Consider the following 18231-nt stretch of genomic DNA (forward strand, 5'->3'; position numbering starts at 1 on the left):
TAGCACGTGTCAACATGGTGTGCAGAGCTGAAAAGAAGCTGCCTGAAGAATTTCAAATTGTAAAGAGGCATTTTTCATTCCTAACAAATGGATATTATTATTTGGCAAGCGAACCTTTTTTTTTTTTTTTTTTTTTTTTTTAAAAGAGTTGCCTAGTTTTGAAAGAGCAGTATGAGGTAACTGGAAAAGAGAACAGCAAATGAGTCCTGAGGTAAAAATCGAAGCATTGAAATGCCCCTATCATCCATTTCTATTTTACTTTATTGTTCGGCTCAAAAATGTGATATCTTTCAGAGCTCCTTCTACTATCTTTACATCTTTTTTCTGGTAAAACAAATATAGCCAATCACAGATGTCCATGAAATTATTATAAAAATACAATGCAAATTTGAAGCAAAAAAGTAGTTTTTGAAGGGTAATTTTCAAACAGCCTGTGTAGGGCTGAAGACTGTGTTACGATTTAATCTGCTGCGCAGCCTCATCGTACCATGATTCGCAATACTATGACGCCTCCCTACCTGCAGAGGCCTTCAGTGAGCTTAGTTCAGACTTATCTGACCCGTCTCCTCAATGGCCTCCTGACTCAGCCTGTCTTCCAACCTCCACTCCACCAGGAGTCCTCAGCAAGCTTAACCTCTAGCCTTGCCAAGCACCTCTTGTTACGCTTGCACCCACAGAGTCCCGCGAGCGGCTTTACTCACCTGACTTCTCTGGAAGCTGCGACCGGCAGGCAGCTCCAGCACTGCTGTGCTGCTGCTCTTGTGCAGCTCTGTTTCTGTCAACGCATGTTTTCTTCGCAGCTCATCGCCACCAACAACTGTTCCTTCACCCTATGTCCTAGGCGCAAGTGCATGCCTCTCTCTTTTGAATTTAAAGGGCCCATGGCGGGAAAAGCCCCACAGCTCTCTTTGATGATTTCATCTTCCAGGGGTATTTAAGGCTGGCCCCTGCCTTCAACCCTTGCCTTGGCAATAAGTCTTCTCTTTCTGGAGCAGTGGTTTCCTGTGTTCCTGAGTTCGTTCATGCCTTCCGTGTTCCTCGACTTCTCCCTTCCTTCCCTTCAGTCTGATCTTGGCTTGACACCTTTGCTTCTCGCTGCCTACCTCTGACATCGCCCTGTGTACCACCTACTTCTCATGCTTCTCTGAATCCATGGCTGCTTCATCTACTGGCCCTTCGGCGTACTGCCTGCTATACTTTGAGTACCTGGACTTCTAACTCCACAGAGGCCTCGCCTAAGACAGCCTGCCCCAGCACCTGAGGGCTCAAACTAAGGGGAACGTGGGCTGGTTTTGGTGAAGCTCCAGCTAGGCATCTGCTTCATCCAGCTTCTCCTACCGATGGTGGGGACCTGTCAGTCTCCTCCCCGCAGGTGGTGTCAACTCCCCCTCGGTCAAAGGGTCCACCAGCACAACATCTCCTCACTGTCTGAGTCACACCCGAGCTCCAGCCCTATGTAACCCAGCCTTGCCGCTTCACCCTTACCTTCACATGGAGTCACTCTTGCTTTACCTTTACCTTCTTGCTTCATGAGCGGCGGTGCCACAGAGGCAAAGAAGAGTGCCAGCTGCCCTGGTTATGCTGCCACCCCCATTGGGAGGGGGGTGCGAGTCATGTGGGGCTGTGAGCTCACAGTCCCACATGGCTTGTGCCCCCTAATGGTCGGCACCCTGGGCCTAGACCTAGTTCGCCTAGTGGTTCCACCGGTCCTGGTTGCATCAACCCATACAACCTAAAGTGAACTAGCATCTAATATGCATGCCAAACATCTCTATAAGGTGATTTAAAGGTTTAAAACACAATTGTAGGTATTCTGACAGAATTATGCCATCTAGCATAACAATGACAGTATGTTGGGTTATATGAAAAAAAAAAAAGGTTTGCTGGAAACCATTGCTGAATTAACCACTTATGTCTTTTATTAGGTAGAAACAGTGGGAGACAAGTATATGACAGTAAGTGGTCTTCCGGAGCCATGTATTCATCATGCACAATCCATCTGCCACCTGGCACTAGACATGATGGAAATTGCAGGCCAGGTTCAAGTAGATGGGGAGTCTGTACAGGTTAGTAAAAATCTAGGCTTTGCTAAAAATCTATTCCGTTTTTGTGAAGCCAAGTGTAAAGCTAAAATAAAACATTCAGCTAAACACTGTTGGCACTGACTATAGTATATTGTTAAACTGAATTATTTTCACTGGCTGTCACAGGGAATAGATACTGATAATGTTACCTTAAACATAAACCTATAATATTTGTTCTCGAAGATGTGATTATGCAGACATGCTTCTTGCCATATGATGTTGGAGTTTTTTCTTAACGTACAATAGTACTTTTCAGGATGTTTTGAAAGGACACAGGATAGGTCATATGCGCAGGACTTTGGTGAAGAATGGAAATGTGTTATCCTAGATTTTTAACCTGCCTTTTGCATTGTATTACCAAATGGTCTTAGAAGAATTCATGTTGCTCATAAACTCTTGGGAGACAAAGGATAGAAAAACAAATGCCATTTTATGATATGACCCAGTCCATAGATCAGTGTAGACCCCCATTTATCTGAAATCCCTCTGTTGTTTTAACGCATAGAGGAGTATTTACAGCCCCCATTCATTTTAGCACTATCTGAAAATGTACCTTATTTCTCCCTATGGCCTTTTGTAGATGGTTAATAATCATAAAGATCTGAGTTTTGATTCCTTAGGTCTGTGCTCACCAGGGCTGATCCATGGGGGATACGGTGCCTGGGGCAAATCACTCAGAGAGGGACTCCCAGTGATTGAAAACCAGCAGGAGGTGGAGGAGTTTCTTCCAAGGTCATGTGAAAGAGTGGCTCCTACATCTCTTAGCCACGCAAGTTGCTGTAGCTCCTGGCCCATCAGTGGTTTTTTGAGGAGGAACAGGAAGTGATACCAGCCACTAGGTACCAAGGGCGGGGCCATCATGGTGACGCAGGGCCCAGGGCAATTGCCATAATTCCAAACCACCCCCAAAAGAATGGCATCAAAGTTTGTGATTCCTGTGTGACAGGCTCTTGATCTATGCCAGTTTGATTACCATTTTTTATGCAAACCATGGTGAATGCTTTAATAAAATTCATATATCATTATTTCCTTTGACATTTTATTAACTAAAGAAGTTAATTCGATTGATGCGACTTGATATTTTTAATGCTCATGCTATATCTTTGTTCTTTTTGTAAGATGTAGGGGTCCATGAACTGGTGCTTACCTTTCACACTAAAGATATTTAGTATGCATTCAAAATAATGAGGCTTTAGTATGAGCAGTTACCATCATGCCTTTGCTGCACTCTGTTATAGGGAGCTTGCTGATGGGGGAGTGATCAGATACTGATGTACTTCTGATTGTAGATTGGTAGATTTCCCTCCCTGGTGTCAATGGGATGGATGTGCCAGGGCTGGCTGAGTCTCTTCCTTAGGCCGGTCCTTCTCATCCTTGGCAGACATCAGATGTATGTGTTCTTGGTTTGGCTTTTCCTCTCCTGGAAGTCAGATGCTTTTCTCGTTTCTGCCCTCAGCACTGACATTCAGCCCCAAGTTTCTGGCTTATTTTTATATAGATTTGCAGCAAGGAGGCTGAGCCATGAGCAGGGTCGGCGCGACCATTAGGCGCACTAAGCTGTCAACTAGGGCATCAGAAGAGGGCGGGGCGCCGTCACGGGATGCAAGTGTGGCATTTTTGAAACAGCAGGAGGGGATGGGCGTGGTGGCATTGTGGAAGCGGGAGAGATCGTGCACGTGCAGCAAGCAGTGGAGGTGCACTGATTTGCGATACAGTGGATTGAGGGAGGATTGGCCATGAGGAAAAGAGGACTCTACATGCTTAGTTTAGCACACATATGCTATTTTTATTGCAACCTTACACTATTTAGCACATAATGTTCTTAACATATAAAGCTACACATACAAAAATGTTAGCATGCACATTAAAAGATGAATTTTCAAAAGTTGTGTATAAAAATGAGCATTTATGTGTGTAAAATTGCATATGTGCAAGTATATGCTATTTTAGAAACCTCAAAATAAACATGTAAATCATGGTCCAGGAGTAAAAATACGCATGTAAAAGATGCATTCCTGGTGGGGGCCAACATTTACATGAGTAAGTTGTATTTTATAAGCAATTTATGCATGTAAATTTGGCAGCTTGCTCACATATATTTACTCCTGCTCAATATCTGGAGTAAGTGATTGTAAATGGCTTAAAAGTGAAATACTGACTGGGTGGGGGGTCTGAGTGAAATGGGGAACTTCAAGCTGAAGAGCCAGAAGGGTCTCGATGACCTGCAGATGGAGTGGGCAAGTTGGTAGACTAATTTGTAAAACTGGGAATTTCATTGCCGTGCACATTAGAAATTCTCCCAACTTACACGTGTAAAAGTCGAGTTACAGGAGGTAAATGCATCTAAAATACACGTGTTAAATCTGTTCTTGTATCAGTTTAAAATTAGAAGTAACAATATGCAGGTAACTAGTTGCGCACACTTATCCAGCTAAATTCTGACTTATCCAGCTAAATAGTGGCTTTGCTGTACTTAGCCGGTACGTTCCGAGTTATCCAGTTAAATATTAGCACTTTTCTGGAGAAGACTGATTTATCCGGCTAAGTAGCAACAAAGCTGCTATTTAGCCAGATAAGTCTAAAAAACACTACCTATCCGAGTATATATCGCTCCTAAGTGTTTAAACTCTCGAATGTGATACAGACCTGCAGAAATTTTCTCCCTGATGCATCTTTTTTTGCAAATGATCAGTCTTTTCAACTGATTTGTTTCTAACAGATGAATTTTTGAAAAGTTCTGATCTTTGGTCCCTCCCGTCGCATTTGTTGTACAAAACACTGTCCATTTCTGCCGAAATAAAGACTTTTTCAACATTAAGATAAGGACCATTGAGATTTGTTTTGCCCTACCGTTTTTGATTTCTGATAATTTGTTGTTTGGGCTTTCACCGTATTTTATTTGCTGAACTCAGAATAAAACAAGTTTGTCTTGCATTGAGTATAAAAGAAAACGGGTTCAGATTTGTTTATAAGAAAGAGTGATTGTCCTATGGAATATACTTCAAAATAAGACAGTTTTCACTATGTTCATACATTTTTTTTAAATTATGCTGGATTAGCTCCTGGTCCTAAGATATTTGAAAGAGATTTTTATCTATAAGTACCAGTTCAGAGATCTGCTGCAATTACCTTTTTGAGTTAAGCAGCATTATATATGCAGCATCAGTGAAACATGATGGCATAGGCTGTGAAGGGGGATTTTTTTGGTCCTTTGCTCTAGATTTATTATGCCTTCTGAGATTCTGCCATATTTCTGGAGACCAACTTTTCCTACTTTCTTCAAATTCAGGTAGAACACACATTTTACGTACTGGCTCATTCAGTACACTTTGGGGCCTGTGAAATAAACCTTGCACTAAAACGTTTAGGGGCGGATTTTCAAACACTACTTTTGTTCACGCATATCTTATAAAATCCGGGGTCGGCGCGCGCAAGGGGGTGCACATTTGTGCAACCTGCGCGCGCCGAGCCCAGCGCGGCCTGCCTGATCCCTCCGAGGCCGCTCCGATTTTGGAGCGGCCTCGGAGGGAACTTTTCTTCGCCATCCCCCCACCTTCCCCTCCCTTCCCCTATCTAACCCACCCCCCCGGCCCTATCTAACCCCCCCCTTACCTTTGTCGGCAAAGTTACGCCTGCTGAAAGCAGGCGTAACTTTGCGCGCGTCGCCGGCAGCCCCGCTCCGTCCTCCGGTCCCGGGGGCGTGGTCTGGAGGCCTCGACCACACTGCCAAAATAATGGTTATGAACCCAAGACTCTGAAGCAGCCTCAACACTACTGTGCATTGATTCCAGATGTATAACGTAAAAATCCCTACAATAAGGGGTGAATTTTAAAAGCTTTGCTCGCGCTAAAAGGCCCATATGAGTTAGTATCTGGGTTGGGCTTAAGCAAAGCCTATTTTAAAAGCCGCAAATTGTGCTTGTATACGCATGTGTGAGTAAGTAAAAGGGGTGAAGTTGGGGCAGGGCAGGCCCAACATTAACGTGCATAAATCTATATTTTAAATGCAACGGCCACAGTGCATGGCAGTGTACTGCAGAGACGGCCTTTTATTACCCAGTGGAAATAAGACACGTACATAAAGAGATACTGGCAATTATATTCTGAAAAAGGCAGAGATCATAAGCATACAAAATATGCCACAACAATGTACTGATAAGCAGCATCATTGTAGACCACTGGAGTTTGGTCAGATATATGTAAACTTATCCCTACATAAACTATTAATAATATAACCAGAGCAAACACTTTCCAGAATCCTAAATAATATAACCAGTAAATGAAAGCTCTAATAATATTTTATCTTAGCCACTGACTATATATGTATATGGTAGCACACAAGAATAAAGCGATAACAATGAAATATATACAACAAGGCCACATATAAGAATGGCCTAAGAGAAAGGATATACATAAGAGACACATCTTTGAACAGCTATCTCCCTGGAACAGTCAGCAATGTCTCTGGAAACGCGGTCTCGGTGAGCGATGGTCAGCGTTGGAACACAGGAATGGTATGAAGAGGTCTCAGGTTACTTGATCTGTCCCAACGGTATGTCGCTGTGGTTTCCTTTTATGTTCTTAGACCGGATCTGGCTTGATGCATGCATAGTCTTATTCTCTTTGTGCTCTTGCTACTAAGTGCCATTAAGTCAAACAGGAAATACGAAAGGGAGGGAGGAAGAAGTAAGACATGGGTCCTGCAACTACGGCCGTATATACATTCTTAAGCATGCGCCAAAAATTGGGAGATACGCGCAAAAGTTGGGTCCAAACATATTTTATAAGCCACTCACAGACGCTCATGTCTCCCGTTGGGCGCACAAGTGAAACGATTCTAGAAAGGAGTGGAGCGTAGGTATGGTCTGGGTGGGACATGTTGGAGCCTGGCCATGAATGATGCGTATAAATACGCATCCTTGCATGCACCGGGGTCCCCTGCCATGTAAATTTACTTCTGCTATGGATGGCGTGTAAGTAATAAAATAAAAAAAAATCTAGGCTAGTCAGTGGGGTTTTAAGGATCAGGGCTAACAGGGGGGAAGGGTGGCTATTAAATTAGGAAGGTTTGGAAGTCCTATCCCTTAACTGGTTAAACTGGGAAAATGGCAAATGTCGTCTGCGCGCATCCCTTATAAAATTCCCCCACTTACATGGTAGAAGCAGCATTTGCGCGCACTTGTGCACGTCCTTTTAAAATTACGTGCACATGTATGCCCAGCCAGGCTATTTTATAAATTGCGTGCATATACACGCGTATGTTATAAAATGGACGCATCTCTGGACATGAGCCGGCAAAAGCGCGCACGTGTGTGCCTGTACGCCTGTTTAAAAGTTACCATCTTAGAATCATTTCTTTGCTAAAGCAGAGAAAATGGCTCCTCATTCTGAGTTACAGAGAGCTAAAATAATGAAAACTATAGTGTCCCCTAAAACTCAAGCAAAGCATTTTCTCCCTAACATATATCAGAGTAAAAATAAAGGAACAGCGTTTCAGAGATGTGTTCTGTCATTTAAGTATCGTTATTTCAAGGCAGTATCTAAGCAGTAAGTGATAGAGTCTCTTCCTGGCGCACCTCCAACTGTCAGGTCACAGAACAGTTGACATTGAAAACTGTCATCTCTGCAACTTTTACTTTCCATGCTGTAACATCTAAAATGGCAGTGCTGCTGTCATTTCTGATCAGATTAAGACTCCATGTCGGCATGTACCCCTCTCTCTCCTAAAACTATTCTTCACACGTGATAAAGTTTCAGTCTCTTCAGTCCCCACACTTACGGCCTGTTAACCATGTTATATTTACTTCCGCTCTTGATAAGGTGTAAGTCAGAAGAAATTTCTTTTTAGGCATCAAATGACTGGGTGAGGGTTTGGGTAAACTTGCGGAGTGCAGGCTGAAGAACCAAGGGGGTTTGGATGACTTTCATACTGACTGGGCAAACTGGTGGACTAATGGGTAAAACTGGGATTGCCTTTCACGCGAGCATGTTTTAAAATCCACTTACCTACATGCATTAAAACTGACAAAGCCCTAAGGAAGATAATATGCACATACGAGTGCTTAAAATTAGGAGCACACATATGTGCGGTAGGTATATTTTAATTCTTATGTTTGCAATTGCACGGATAATTTAATATTCCTGCGTCTGTGCACACATGCGTGCATATGTATGTATATGGGCACCCAAGCGCTTGTTTTAAAGTTACCATCCAAACTTTGCAGTAATCCCGATGTCAACATTTCAGCTACAGTCAAAGTTACCTGCTTTTGGGAAGGGATCTTGAATCATTCAATGAGAAAAATAGTCCATATAATTCGATAAACTTCCGAAGTACCAAACTTATATGAGGCACAATTGCCTTCATTATCCAGCAGTTCCTGCAAACAGAAAGCAAGTAGCCTATAGACTATCAAGGAAGGAGACAAACAAGGAATGGGTAAAAACAGGTGAAGTTAATGGTGTACAGCCAATCATTAATCCTATGATTCTACGCACTTTGGATTACTCGAGTCAGTGTATCAGCTTTAGTCATTTGACTTTTATTAAGTTAAGGATTAGATAAGTTCTTGGAGGAGAAGTCCATTACCTGCTATTAATTAAGTTGACTTAGAAAATAGCCACTTCTATTACTAGCAACGGTAACATGGAATAAACTTAGTTTTTGGGTACTTGTCAAGTTCTTATGGCCTGGATTGGCCACCATTGGAAACAGGATGCTGGGCTTGATGGACCCTTGGTCTGACCCAGTATGGCATTTTCTTATGTTCTTAAGCATCTTTTTTGTTCTGGTAGATATATTTTGGACAGTGAATATAATGTTATCTGAATAAAGTTCTTTTTGGACACTTTTTAGTGGTTACAAATTATGAACATAAGTGCTGGCTTCTTTCATAGCATTGGTTTGGCACTGTTATATGACCCCTGCTAAAGATATTTTCTTAAAAGAATGCTTTTTTGCCCACTTCCTTTTTTGGTTTGATTGTTAATGTGGGAATTAAGTGCATTATTTTGTCTCGTATTGGGAAGAGATGGAAACATGCAAGGGGGTGATCCAGAAAGGAATTTGGCCACCTGGATTTATAAGGTCAGTAGCATCTGACCGTTTGCCCCTCTACATCACAATGGTTGTTTCATATAATTTACTAGTATCTCAAAGCTCACAGAAAAGAACTCTGCACTCAAACTAAAACAATTAGGGAGCTCATAGAAGCTTTGGAAGCTCAGACTGCTGTTCCGTCTCAAACCATTGAATGCCATTGCCTACAGTGTGGTATTTGGCCATATTAACAGTGATAGAAAAGACATTTGTTCTCTGGTATTCTATTGCTTAGAAATATTTTCACCTTGTATAAAGGCAGACTTATTATTTTAAATGATCACGTATGTGTTGATGTGGCTCCCCCATCTCCCCCATCTCCTCCTTCTCTTTCACTCTCTCTCTCTCTCTCTCATTCATTCCTCTCTTTCCTCTATGCTATCCAGCTAACTAGCAGGATATGTTCAGCAGCGTGGTTTGTCTTTAGAACAGGTCAGTGGCATGACCAGAGTTAGCCAGATTATACTATCTGTCTAAATCCAAATGTCGGAGTTAGCCGATAATTTATCCAGCTAAACTCTGTTCCTCCCAGAAATGCCTCCTGCCCACCCCTTGAATGCCCCCAACTTATCTGACTAAATTCTAGCCAGATAATCAAGTCACTGAATATGCTGTTTTTGTCATTTAGATGTTATCCATCTGAATGGGTTTTGAATATGGACTTCCCTCTTTTTTTATTGGAAGGGGATAAGGATTGAGGGCCACTGGCTAGTCACTTGTCCCTTTGTAAGGAGGTCACCTGTTTTTCTGACTAATCAGAAGATGGGAATGACCATCCTCCCCCCCAAAAAATCAGCTATTCAGGTTTAAGTCCTAGAATTAGAACGCCTGTAGTGCTGACCAATCACAGCAAGGACAACAATGATCATATCCATCATGTCAGCATCTTGGAGGCTGTCCGTTTACACATCAGTATGAAATATGTGAGCCGAGTTTTCAAAGGAGTTACGCACGTAATTGTAACATACTATCGCAGCAATTTTCAAAAGCCATTTACGCGCCATTTCAAAAGTACACTTACATGGGGTAAATCTTATGGATAATTCAATGGCATATATTGTAGCAATTTTCAAAAGCCCACTTACATGGGTAAAGTGCATTTACACGTGTAAAACCCAGTTTTACATGTGTAAATGCTTTTGAAAATTAGGCCCTATGTGTCTTATATATTAGGAGGCATAAAGCAGTGCTCGAAGAGGCTCTGTGATATATAACTAAGGGGGTCATTTTTCAAAGCGATCGCACGAGAAAAGGGGCGACGTCAAAACTGGAACAGGAGGAGTTGGGGCGGACGCCGCGAAGACATGGCAGATAGCGAAAAGGCAAGAACCCTGTTCGCTGCCTATTTCGCGCCCAATAGCACCACCTTTTATAATGACACTATTGGGTGCGAAAGCTGGCAGCGATCGCACCGCAGAGGTGCGATCGCTGCCAGCTTTCGCAGGTCCGCCCCCTGCTTCGCCCCCCTGACCCGCGCGATTCACGACGCCGCGGTGTCTTAGAAAATCTAGGCCTAAGTTTTTTAGAGGATACATTTGTGGTGTGAATATGTGTTGTGCATCACAATTACTCAAAAAAGTGCGAGTTTGCTTCATTTTGATTTTCCAAAGATAAATGTGATCAAATGTATTGATCCTCAAGGGCTTATGGGGACATTTTTAGTGTCATCTCCTTCATTTATCAGGCCCTCTGTTTCTAATTAGCTGATCCTCTCATCAGCATACGCGATAGCAAATTAGTAGCTTGACTGAGGCAGGTGCTACATTTAATTTTGTTAGTGAGTGCTCAATAATTAGTGTACAGGGAGAGCATACCATGCTATTGATCATGTGCACGGTAAAGCCATATGTGCATTTCGATTAGAGATGCTAATTCTAGCATACTTATACTAATGTCTTTCCAGACGACTTTAACTGGCATGATAAGGCCTTCCTGCATAAGACACTATTTTTAGCATGCATATTAAAGTTTATTATATAGGCCCCTTTCAGTGGCAGACTCCACCACTCAAATATTTTGAAGATATAGCATTTCTATCTTGAGCACATGAAAACTTTATTCTGTTATGAAACAGATGTTTCTTTGTGAGTGTAAGATTGTGTAGCTTCTGTCATTGATTTTCCTGCTTGTTACCAAGTAAATGAAAGCCGATGGTAAAGCACCACATTAGCACAAGTTTGAAACTTGTCAGCCTGAATGCTGTCAGCAAGCCTTCAGCTTTAAAATGCTCATGGAATCGGAGAAACTGACTTGAATATAGTGAAGTGCTCTTGAATTTGGAGTAATTCAAATTGAAAATGGAAAATTAATAAAAAGTAGGATCTAGCCTAGTGGTGAAAGACCTGAGTTCAGTTCTGAGTCCAACGTCTGGTACTTAGGCTGATTATGGCTGAGGATAATGTGAAATTGGTGGTTCCTAGCTCCTGGGGAAGTTGGGGAGTCCCAGTCATGACTCAACAGCGACCACCTACTAGTCAAACTCAGAGTGCATAAGTGCCAGGTTCAAAGGGAGTCTGTGGCTTCTGGTTAAGGACTGTCGCCGTGATTGCTGGACTACGTGGGAGGATGCAAATGGAAAATCATGTTGCTGTAATAGTTGCAATTTTGTTGGAAACCAAAACAGAGCTGCTGGACACTTTTGTCTGAAAAAAAAAAAAAATTGTATAATGTATTATTTTTTTTAGATTACAATTGGTATCCATACTGGTGAAGTGGTTACAGGGGTCATAGGTCAAAGAATGCCACGCTACTGCCTCTTTGGAAATACTGTTAACCTAACAAGCAGGACAGAAACCACTGGAGAAAAGGGCAAGATTAATGTATCAGAATACACATACAGGTGAGGAAACTTATTTATCGTGTGAGATGATTCTCTAGGCACTCACACATGGATTCACAATCTAGTTTCTATGAGTAGGAATTACAGTAAACAAAAGTGCATCAAAGGACGAGATTTATCAGATGCACAACTGGGCCAACACAAGGTTTGTTCCTCGTGATCTATTTCAAAGGAGGTTACCAGCTTGGCTATATAGCATATCTGCTCAAACATTGTATTTCAAAAGTCAGTCAAATTAGCCTCAGAGAGAGAGAGAAACCAGCACAGAGAATGCAGATGCTAGCATATGTTGCTGTGGTTAAAAGAGTCAACCGTAGGGATAGTCATGGAACCAGCAGTAAATCTGAAGATATGGGGTTACCACAATAACGTGATCATAGAATTAGAGCACCATGAAACAAGCCAATAGTAGCTAGGGGGATCATGGCTTATGTGATCTTAGATCATGGATGGGGATGGGAGGCTTAAAATTGCACTTCTGAGCCTAAAAAAAAATATCAGTTCCCTCTTGAGATATCCCTTTGTTGTTTTATCTTTTCTAGCCTTCATAGCTCTTTGAGGTTTCTTTCAGTCATTATTTTTATTCTTGTTATATTGCCAACATCAGTATTGTACAATTATGTGGCTTTCTGGGGTTATAGATGGGGGGGGGGGGGGGGGGGGGAGTGTATTTATTTGATTGTCTTTCAAAATATGTGAGGTTGCTCCCATTGATTGTCTTTTTATATGTGGCCCATTGGGCAGATTTGCTTCCTAGTTTGGTTTGCAAAGGCTAAACTGCATCAGTGATTATGACAACAGAAAAGCTTTGCTTTCTTGTTGGGTGCATTTCCATTAAAAAAAAAAAAAAAGTATACCAGCACTTACAGAAAATCATCCATTTTCGGATGATTTTATAGAAAGTATATCAACGTATGTATTTATATTTTTCATCCCAGATGCCTGATGACACCAGAAAATTCAGATCCTCAATTTCATCTGGAGCATAGGGGTCCAGTGAGCATGAAGGGAAAAACAGAACCCATGCAAGTTTGGTTTTTGTCTAGGAAGTGTACAGAAACTGAGGTATGATTAATCACGTGTTAGTTTAAAAGGAGACATAAATGTGCATGTAATCTAAACCACTGAACCCCTCTGCCCTCCTTTCATTTGGAAAAATAAATGTTCCTAAAAAAAAGACCAATTTCATAAAAACACTGTAACATTAAATTATCTGCTCTCTTGATGGTGGATTAAAGCCCTTGACAATGTATCTGCAATGTTTATGCAATCACTTAAAAATTACTTTTCTATTTTAAAAAGAAGCTCATGGTGGAGTGCCAAGTATTTAAATATTTATCTGTATCTTATTTCAGCCGTTTTTTGTTTTATTAGACTCAACATTATACATTGTTGTCAGGTTGACATATGTTTGATATTTCTGAGCTCCACATGCTGAGCTGTGCTTCCCAGCCTTTGCCGTGCATCTGCATGTGTTTTGCAAAAGCCTTCCATGGTACAGATTCCATGTTTCTCAGGATTACCTCTCCTTTAGATAGTATATAGTCAAAGATCCCTCTTCCTCCAAAGCTTCTGTTTTGTTTCTGCATAATCGTGCTTCCCATAACATCAGTTGTATGACTGCTTTTTGCTTCCAAGAAGGTACTGGGAGCAGCAGTTAAACCCTAAATAACAATGGTAAAAACAGTTTCATTCTTCCAAGAATACTGGGAAGACCTGCATGGAAGGACTGCAATTAAAACTCAGACTTCAATGAGTATGGGGTTGCCGAAACATGTTCCCACACATTCAGCCCCAGCGGCAGGCAGAGCTCCAGAGTTTCAATGCATGGATTAGACGATGGTGCAAGGAAGGTGGTTTTTAGATTTGTTAAGAACTGGGGAACATTCTGGGGAAGGGGGAGTCTATTTTGAAGGGATGGGCTCCATTTTAACCATATTGGAACTAGGCTGCTGGTGCTAACTTTTAAAAAGAAGACAGAGCAGCTTTTAGACCAGAACGTAGGAAAAACCCATCAATAGCTCAGCAGTGCATTATTCGGAGAGAGGTATCTTCAAAGGATGTTGGCAAACCAAGTAAGTTAGAATGTCTCGACAGAGAGATGGTTGTAAAAGCTGAAAAGGCCCAGATGTATTTAAATAAAGAGCACATAGATAAAAATGACTGCAAACTACCTGTATCATCTGATAATAAGCAAGTTATGGATACATGTAAAAACAGAAATACAAATAGACCCACATTAAAATTTCTGCATGTGAATGCCAAAAGTCTGAAAAATAAAACTGGAGAGTTAATATATATGGCACTAAAGGAAAATATAGACATAATAGGCAATTTGGAGACCTGGTGGAAGGAGGATAACCAATGGGACACTGTGATACAACGGTACAAATTATATTGACATGACAAGGCAGAGAAAATTGGTGGAGTGATGGCACTATATGTTAAAGATGGCATAGAGTCAAGCAGAATACAAGTTTTACAGGAAATAAACTGCATTCAGAATCCTTAGGGATAGACATTCCAAGGGTAAACAGGAAAAGTATAGCAATGGAAACATATTACCGCTTGCTTGGCTAGGATGAGGACCCTTACCCAAGCTAAAGTTCCATCAATGACTGCTTCATGCAGCAGTTGGTCATGGAACCAACGAAATTACATTAGATCTAATTTTTAGTGGAATGCAGGATCTGGTGCAAGAGATAAAGGTTGAGAATCCATTTGGTAACAGTGATCATAATGTAATTAAATTAAACATAATCACTGGAGGACGAATACTAAGGAAAACTAATGCAGTGGCATTTAACTATTTTTTTTTTTAAGATTTATATTCCACTTTTTTCAGCACTTCAAAGTGGATTACCTTCAGGTGATCCACCCGACATGGACAGCACTGTTTCAGTGTTTCAGTTCTTTTTTAAAATGTTCTGCTTCCAATTGATTCTTCCTTTAACTCGCTATCAACAGACTTTCATACTGACACTTATAAGGACCAAGCCGGTTTCATGCAGTTGATATCTCTGTGAGTGAAATACCTCTGTGAAAGGATAAATGAGACAGTCACATTTTTGTTCTAGTGAGTGTTTTTATTTCCCTCGCTTTAATTGTTCGTAGACCGGTGCAAAGACTGACATTGTGTACTTTGCCCCTGATGCAGAGAAACCGAAACACTGAAACAGTGCTGGCAGTGTCAGGCGGATCTCCTTTAAAAGCAGGAGGAGTTTTATGTTCTCATACTTTCTATTCTTCTTAAAAGACTGCATACAAAAAATTCTTTAAAAAAAAACACAATTGTATGACCAACGATTATAACTTAAGACGAGGTCCCATCCACTTATGGTAGGGAGAATGACATTTCTTTCATCTAATATTTGAGAAAGACTTGGGAAAGCCAACACTTATCTCTGGGAGTGAGCAATTAGGAATGGATCTAATCTTTTTTGGGATCTGCCAGATATTTGTGACTCAGGCTACTGTCGGAGACAGGATAATGGGCTCAATGGACCGTTAGTCTGACTCAACATGGCATATCTTATGTTCTGAGGGAAAATCCAAAACGACACCAGAGCCAGACTGCACTTAGAATATATTACAATCACAAAAAGTGCAGAAGCGTTGTATAGTCCATGTAGGCATTCAAAAAGGACTTTTTATTTTTTACATATAGTGCGGCAACTCCACTGTTAACATCACACTTTGTTATCAGCGTTATTCAATGGGTTCCCCGACACGGTCCATTGTTTCGCCGAGGCTGCGTCGGGAGGGACAGTGAACCTAAATCAATGCGGTCTCAGCGAAACACGGGACCGTGTCGGGGGACCCATTGAATAACGCTATATGTAAAAAATAAAAAATCCTTTTTGAATGCCTACATGGACTATACAACGCTTCTGCACTTTTTGTGATTGTAATATCTTATGTTATGACCAGAATCCTCTGAAAAAGCTACTTTTTAGTCTCTTTCTTTTCACTACCTGTTTTAATTCCTTGGAGTCCAAAAGTATTATGGACCTTGATCTCTACTTTCAGAATTATTCTAGCACCCTGAGCTATTCTTGCGTTCTTCTCTGCTTACCATATAAATATGCTCAGTCTTTTTTACAATACTTTCCTGAACTGGAGGCTACATCTGATGAATATCTCAGATTTATTGAAATCACTTACATTTTGTTAGTAATGTTAATGAGCAGCCTTTTTGCTTCACATGATATACATGTGGAACTATTCAAACATCTGCTAGTCCCAGGTGGGGTGCAGTCACTTGCATATTTCCATCCAAGCAATCTACTACACAAAGGGGTAGATTTTCAGAGCCCTGCTCGCCTAAATCCGCCCAAAACCGGGCGGATTTAGGCGAGCAGGGCCCTGCGCGCCGGGAAGCCTATTTTACATAGGCCTCCCGGCGCGCGCAGAGCCCCGGGACTCGCGTAAGTCCCGGGGTTCTCGGAGGGGGGCGTTCCGGGGGCGTGTCGGCAGCGTTTTGGGGGCGGGTACGGGGCGTGGCTACGGCCCGGGGGCGTGGCCGCGCCCTCCGTACCCGCCCCCAGGTCGCGGCCCGGCGCGCAGCAGGCCCGCTGGCGCGCGGGGATTTACGTCTCCCTCCGGGAGGCGTAAATCCCCCGACAAAGGTAAGGGGGGGGTGTAGACAGGGCCGGGCGGGTGGGTTAGGTAGGGGAAGGGAGGGGAAGGTGAGGGGAGGGCAAAGGAAAGTTCCCTCCAAGGCCGCTCCGATTTCGGAGCGGCCTTGGAGGGAACGGGGGGAGGCAGCGCGGCTCGGCGCGCGCAGGCTATACAAAATCAATAGCCTTGCGCGCGCCGATCCAGGATTTTAGTGGATACGCGCGGCTCCGCGCGTATCTACTAAAATCCAGCGTACTTTTGCTTGAGTCTGATGCGCAAGCAAAAGTAGGCTGTTCGCGCGCCTCTTAAAATCTACCCCAAAGGACCTAGACAATATCATTTTTATTATTTTACAGATTTTTGTTGTTTATTGCTTTATGAATACTCTTTTTACCTACACAAAATATCATTCAAACTGCGTTAAAATATTAATTTAAAAAAAAAAAATCTAATGAGCATTTTATCAAGAAGAACATGTAAGGAAAAATCAAAGCTGTATTGTTAACAAGTCAATGACATTATTTCCATTATTGATATATAAAATTATATTTCTCCATTTTTTTTTTCATTCATTCAAGGAATAATGCAAGCTATTGCTTGAGCTCTGAGGAAGAAGATGAGAGATGAGATACATCCAAGTACCTGATGTTTCTCTCGATTTTTGGTGATGATATCTTCATCAGCTGGGGCCCCAGACTCTCTCTCTCTCTGACTACTCTTTCTCACTATTCCTCTGCATTTTGACGTTTTTGTGCTTCTGATATCAAAGTGTATCCCAACTCTTTTGTGACTGGCACAGTTTTCCTATGACCAAAATAGCTTGTGCTCTGGAGCCGCATTTACCTATACTTAACAACTGCTGCTTTCCCTTGGAGCCTTACAGACAGAGCTCTCCCACGTTCATTCCTGGAGTACCGTGATTGTACACTAGATCTTTTCCTGCTGATGTAAATCACTTCCATTTATGTATGAATATGTGTTTGAACCAATCAAGTCATTAGTTGGCAGTGTGTTTATATTATAGGGTAAAGCAAAGCACTGGGTTAGGCCCATTTACAGAGTTAGCCTAGGAATGCTAACCACTTGATAACACTATCAGGGGCAGATCTTAAAACATACGTGCGGGTGTAGATTTGTTCACGCAACCCAGCACGAACAAATCTACGCCTGATTTTATAACATGTGCGCGCTGCCAATGGCTTTCCCCATTCCCTTCAAGGCCGCTCCGAAATCGGAGCGGCCTTGAAGGAAACTTCTTTTCTGCCCCCCCCCCGGCTTCCCCCCTTCCCCTATCTAACCCATCCCTAACTAAATGCCCCCCTACCTTTGTCGAAAAAGTTATGCCTGCCTGAGGCAGGCGTAACTTGCGCGTGCCAGCTGGCTGCCGGTGCGCCATTCCCTGGCCCAGGGGCTGCTTCAGAGGCGTCGGCCACGCCCCCGGAATGCCCCCAGGCCGGCAACACACCCATGGCCCCGCCCCCGGAATGACCCGAATGCCACGCCTCCCCGACACCCCCCCAACACGCCCCCTAAGCAAAGCCCCGGGACTTACGCGCGTCCCGGGGCTTTGCGCGCGCCGGCGGCCTATG

General features: G+C 42.5%; 1 protein-coding gene across 2 annotated transcripts in view; it reads left to right on the forward strand.

Moving 5' to 3' along the window:
* GUCY1B1 (guanylate cyclase 1 soluble subunit beta 1) overlaps nucleotides 1–17816 on the forward strand; it is a 162339-nt gene extending 144523 nt beyond the window's left edge. For both annotated transcript variants that reach the window (XM_029614233.1, XM_029614317.1), the window contains exons 11-14: nucleotides 1926–2066; nucleotides 11868–12022; nucleotides 12961–13087; nucleotides 17221–17816. In XM_029614233.1, coding sequence (XP_029470093.1) covers nucleotides 1926–2066; nucleotides 11868–12022; nucleotides 12961–13087; nucleotides 17221–17226 — 429 coding nt within the window. In that variant the 3' untranslated portion in view covers nucleotides 17227–17816. The remainder of the gene's footprint in view (nucleotides 1–1925; nucleotides 2067–11867; nucleotides 12023–12960; nucleotides 13088–17220) is intronic.
* Nucleotides 17817–18231: the final 415 nt, after the last annotated feature.

This window comes from Rhinatrema bivittatum, chromosome 1, assembly GCF_901001135.1.
Source record: "Rhinatrema bivittatum chromosome 1, aRhiBiv1.1, whole genome shotgun sequence".
NCBI lineage: Eukaryota > Metazoa > Chordata > Amphibia > Gymnophiona > Rhinatrematidae > Rhinatrema > Rhinatrema bivittatum.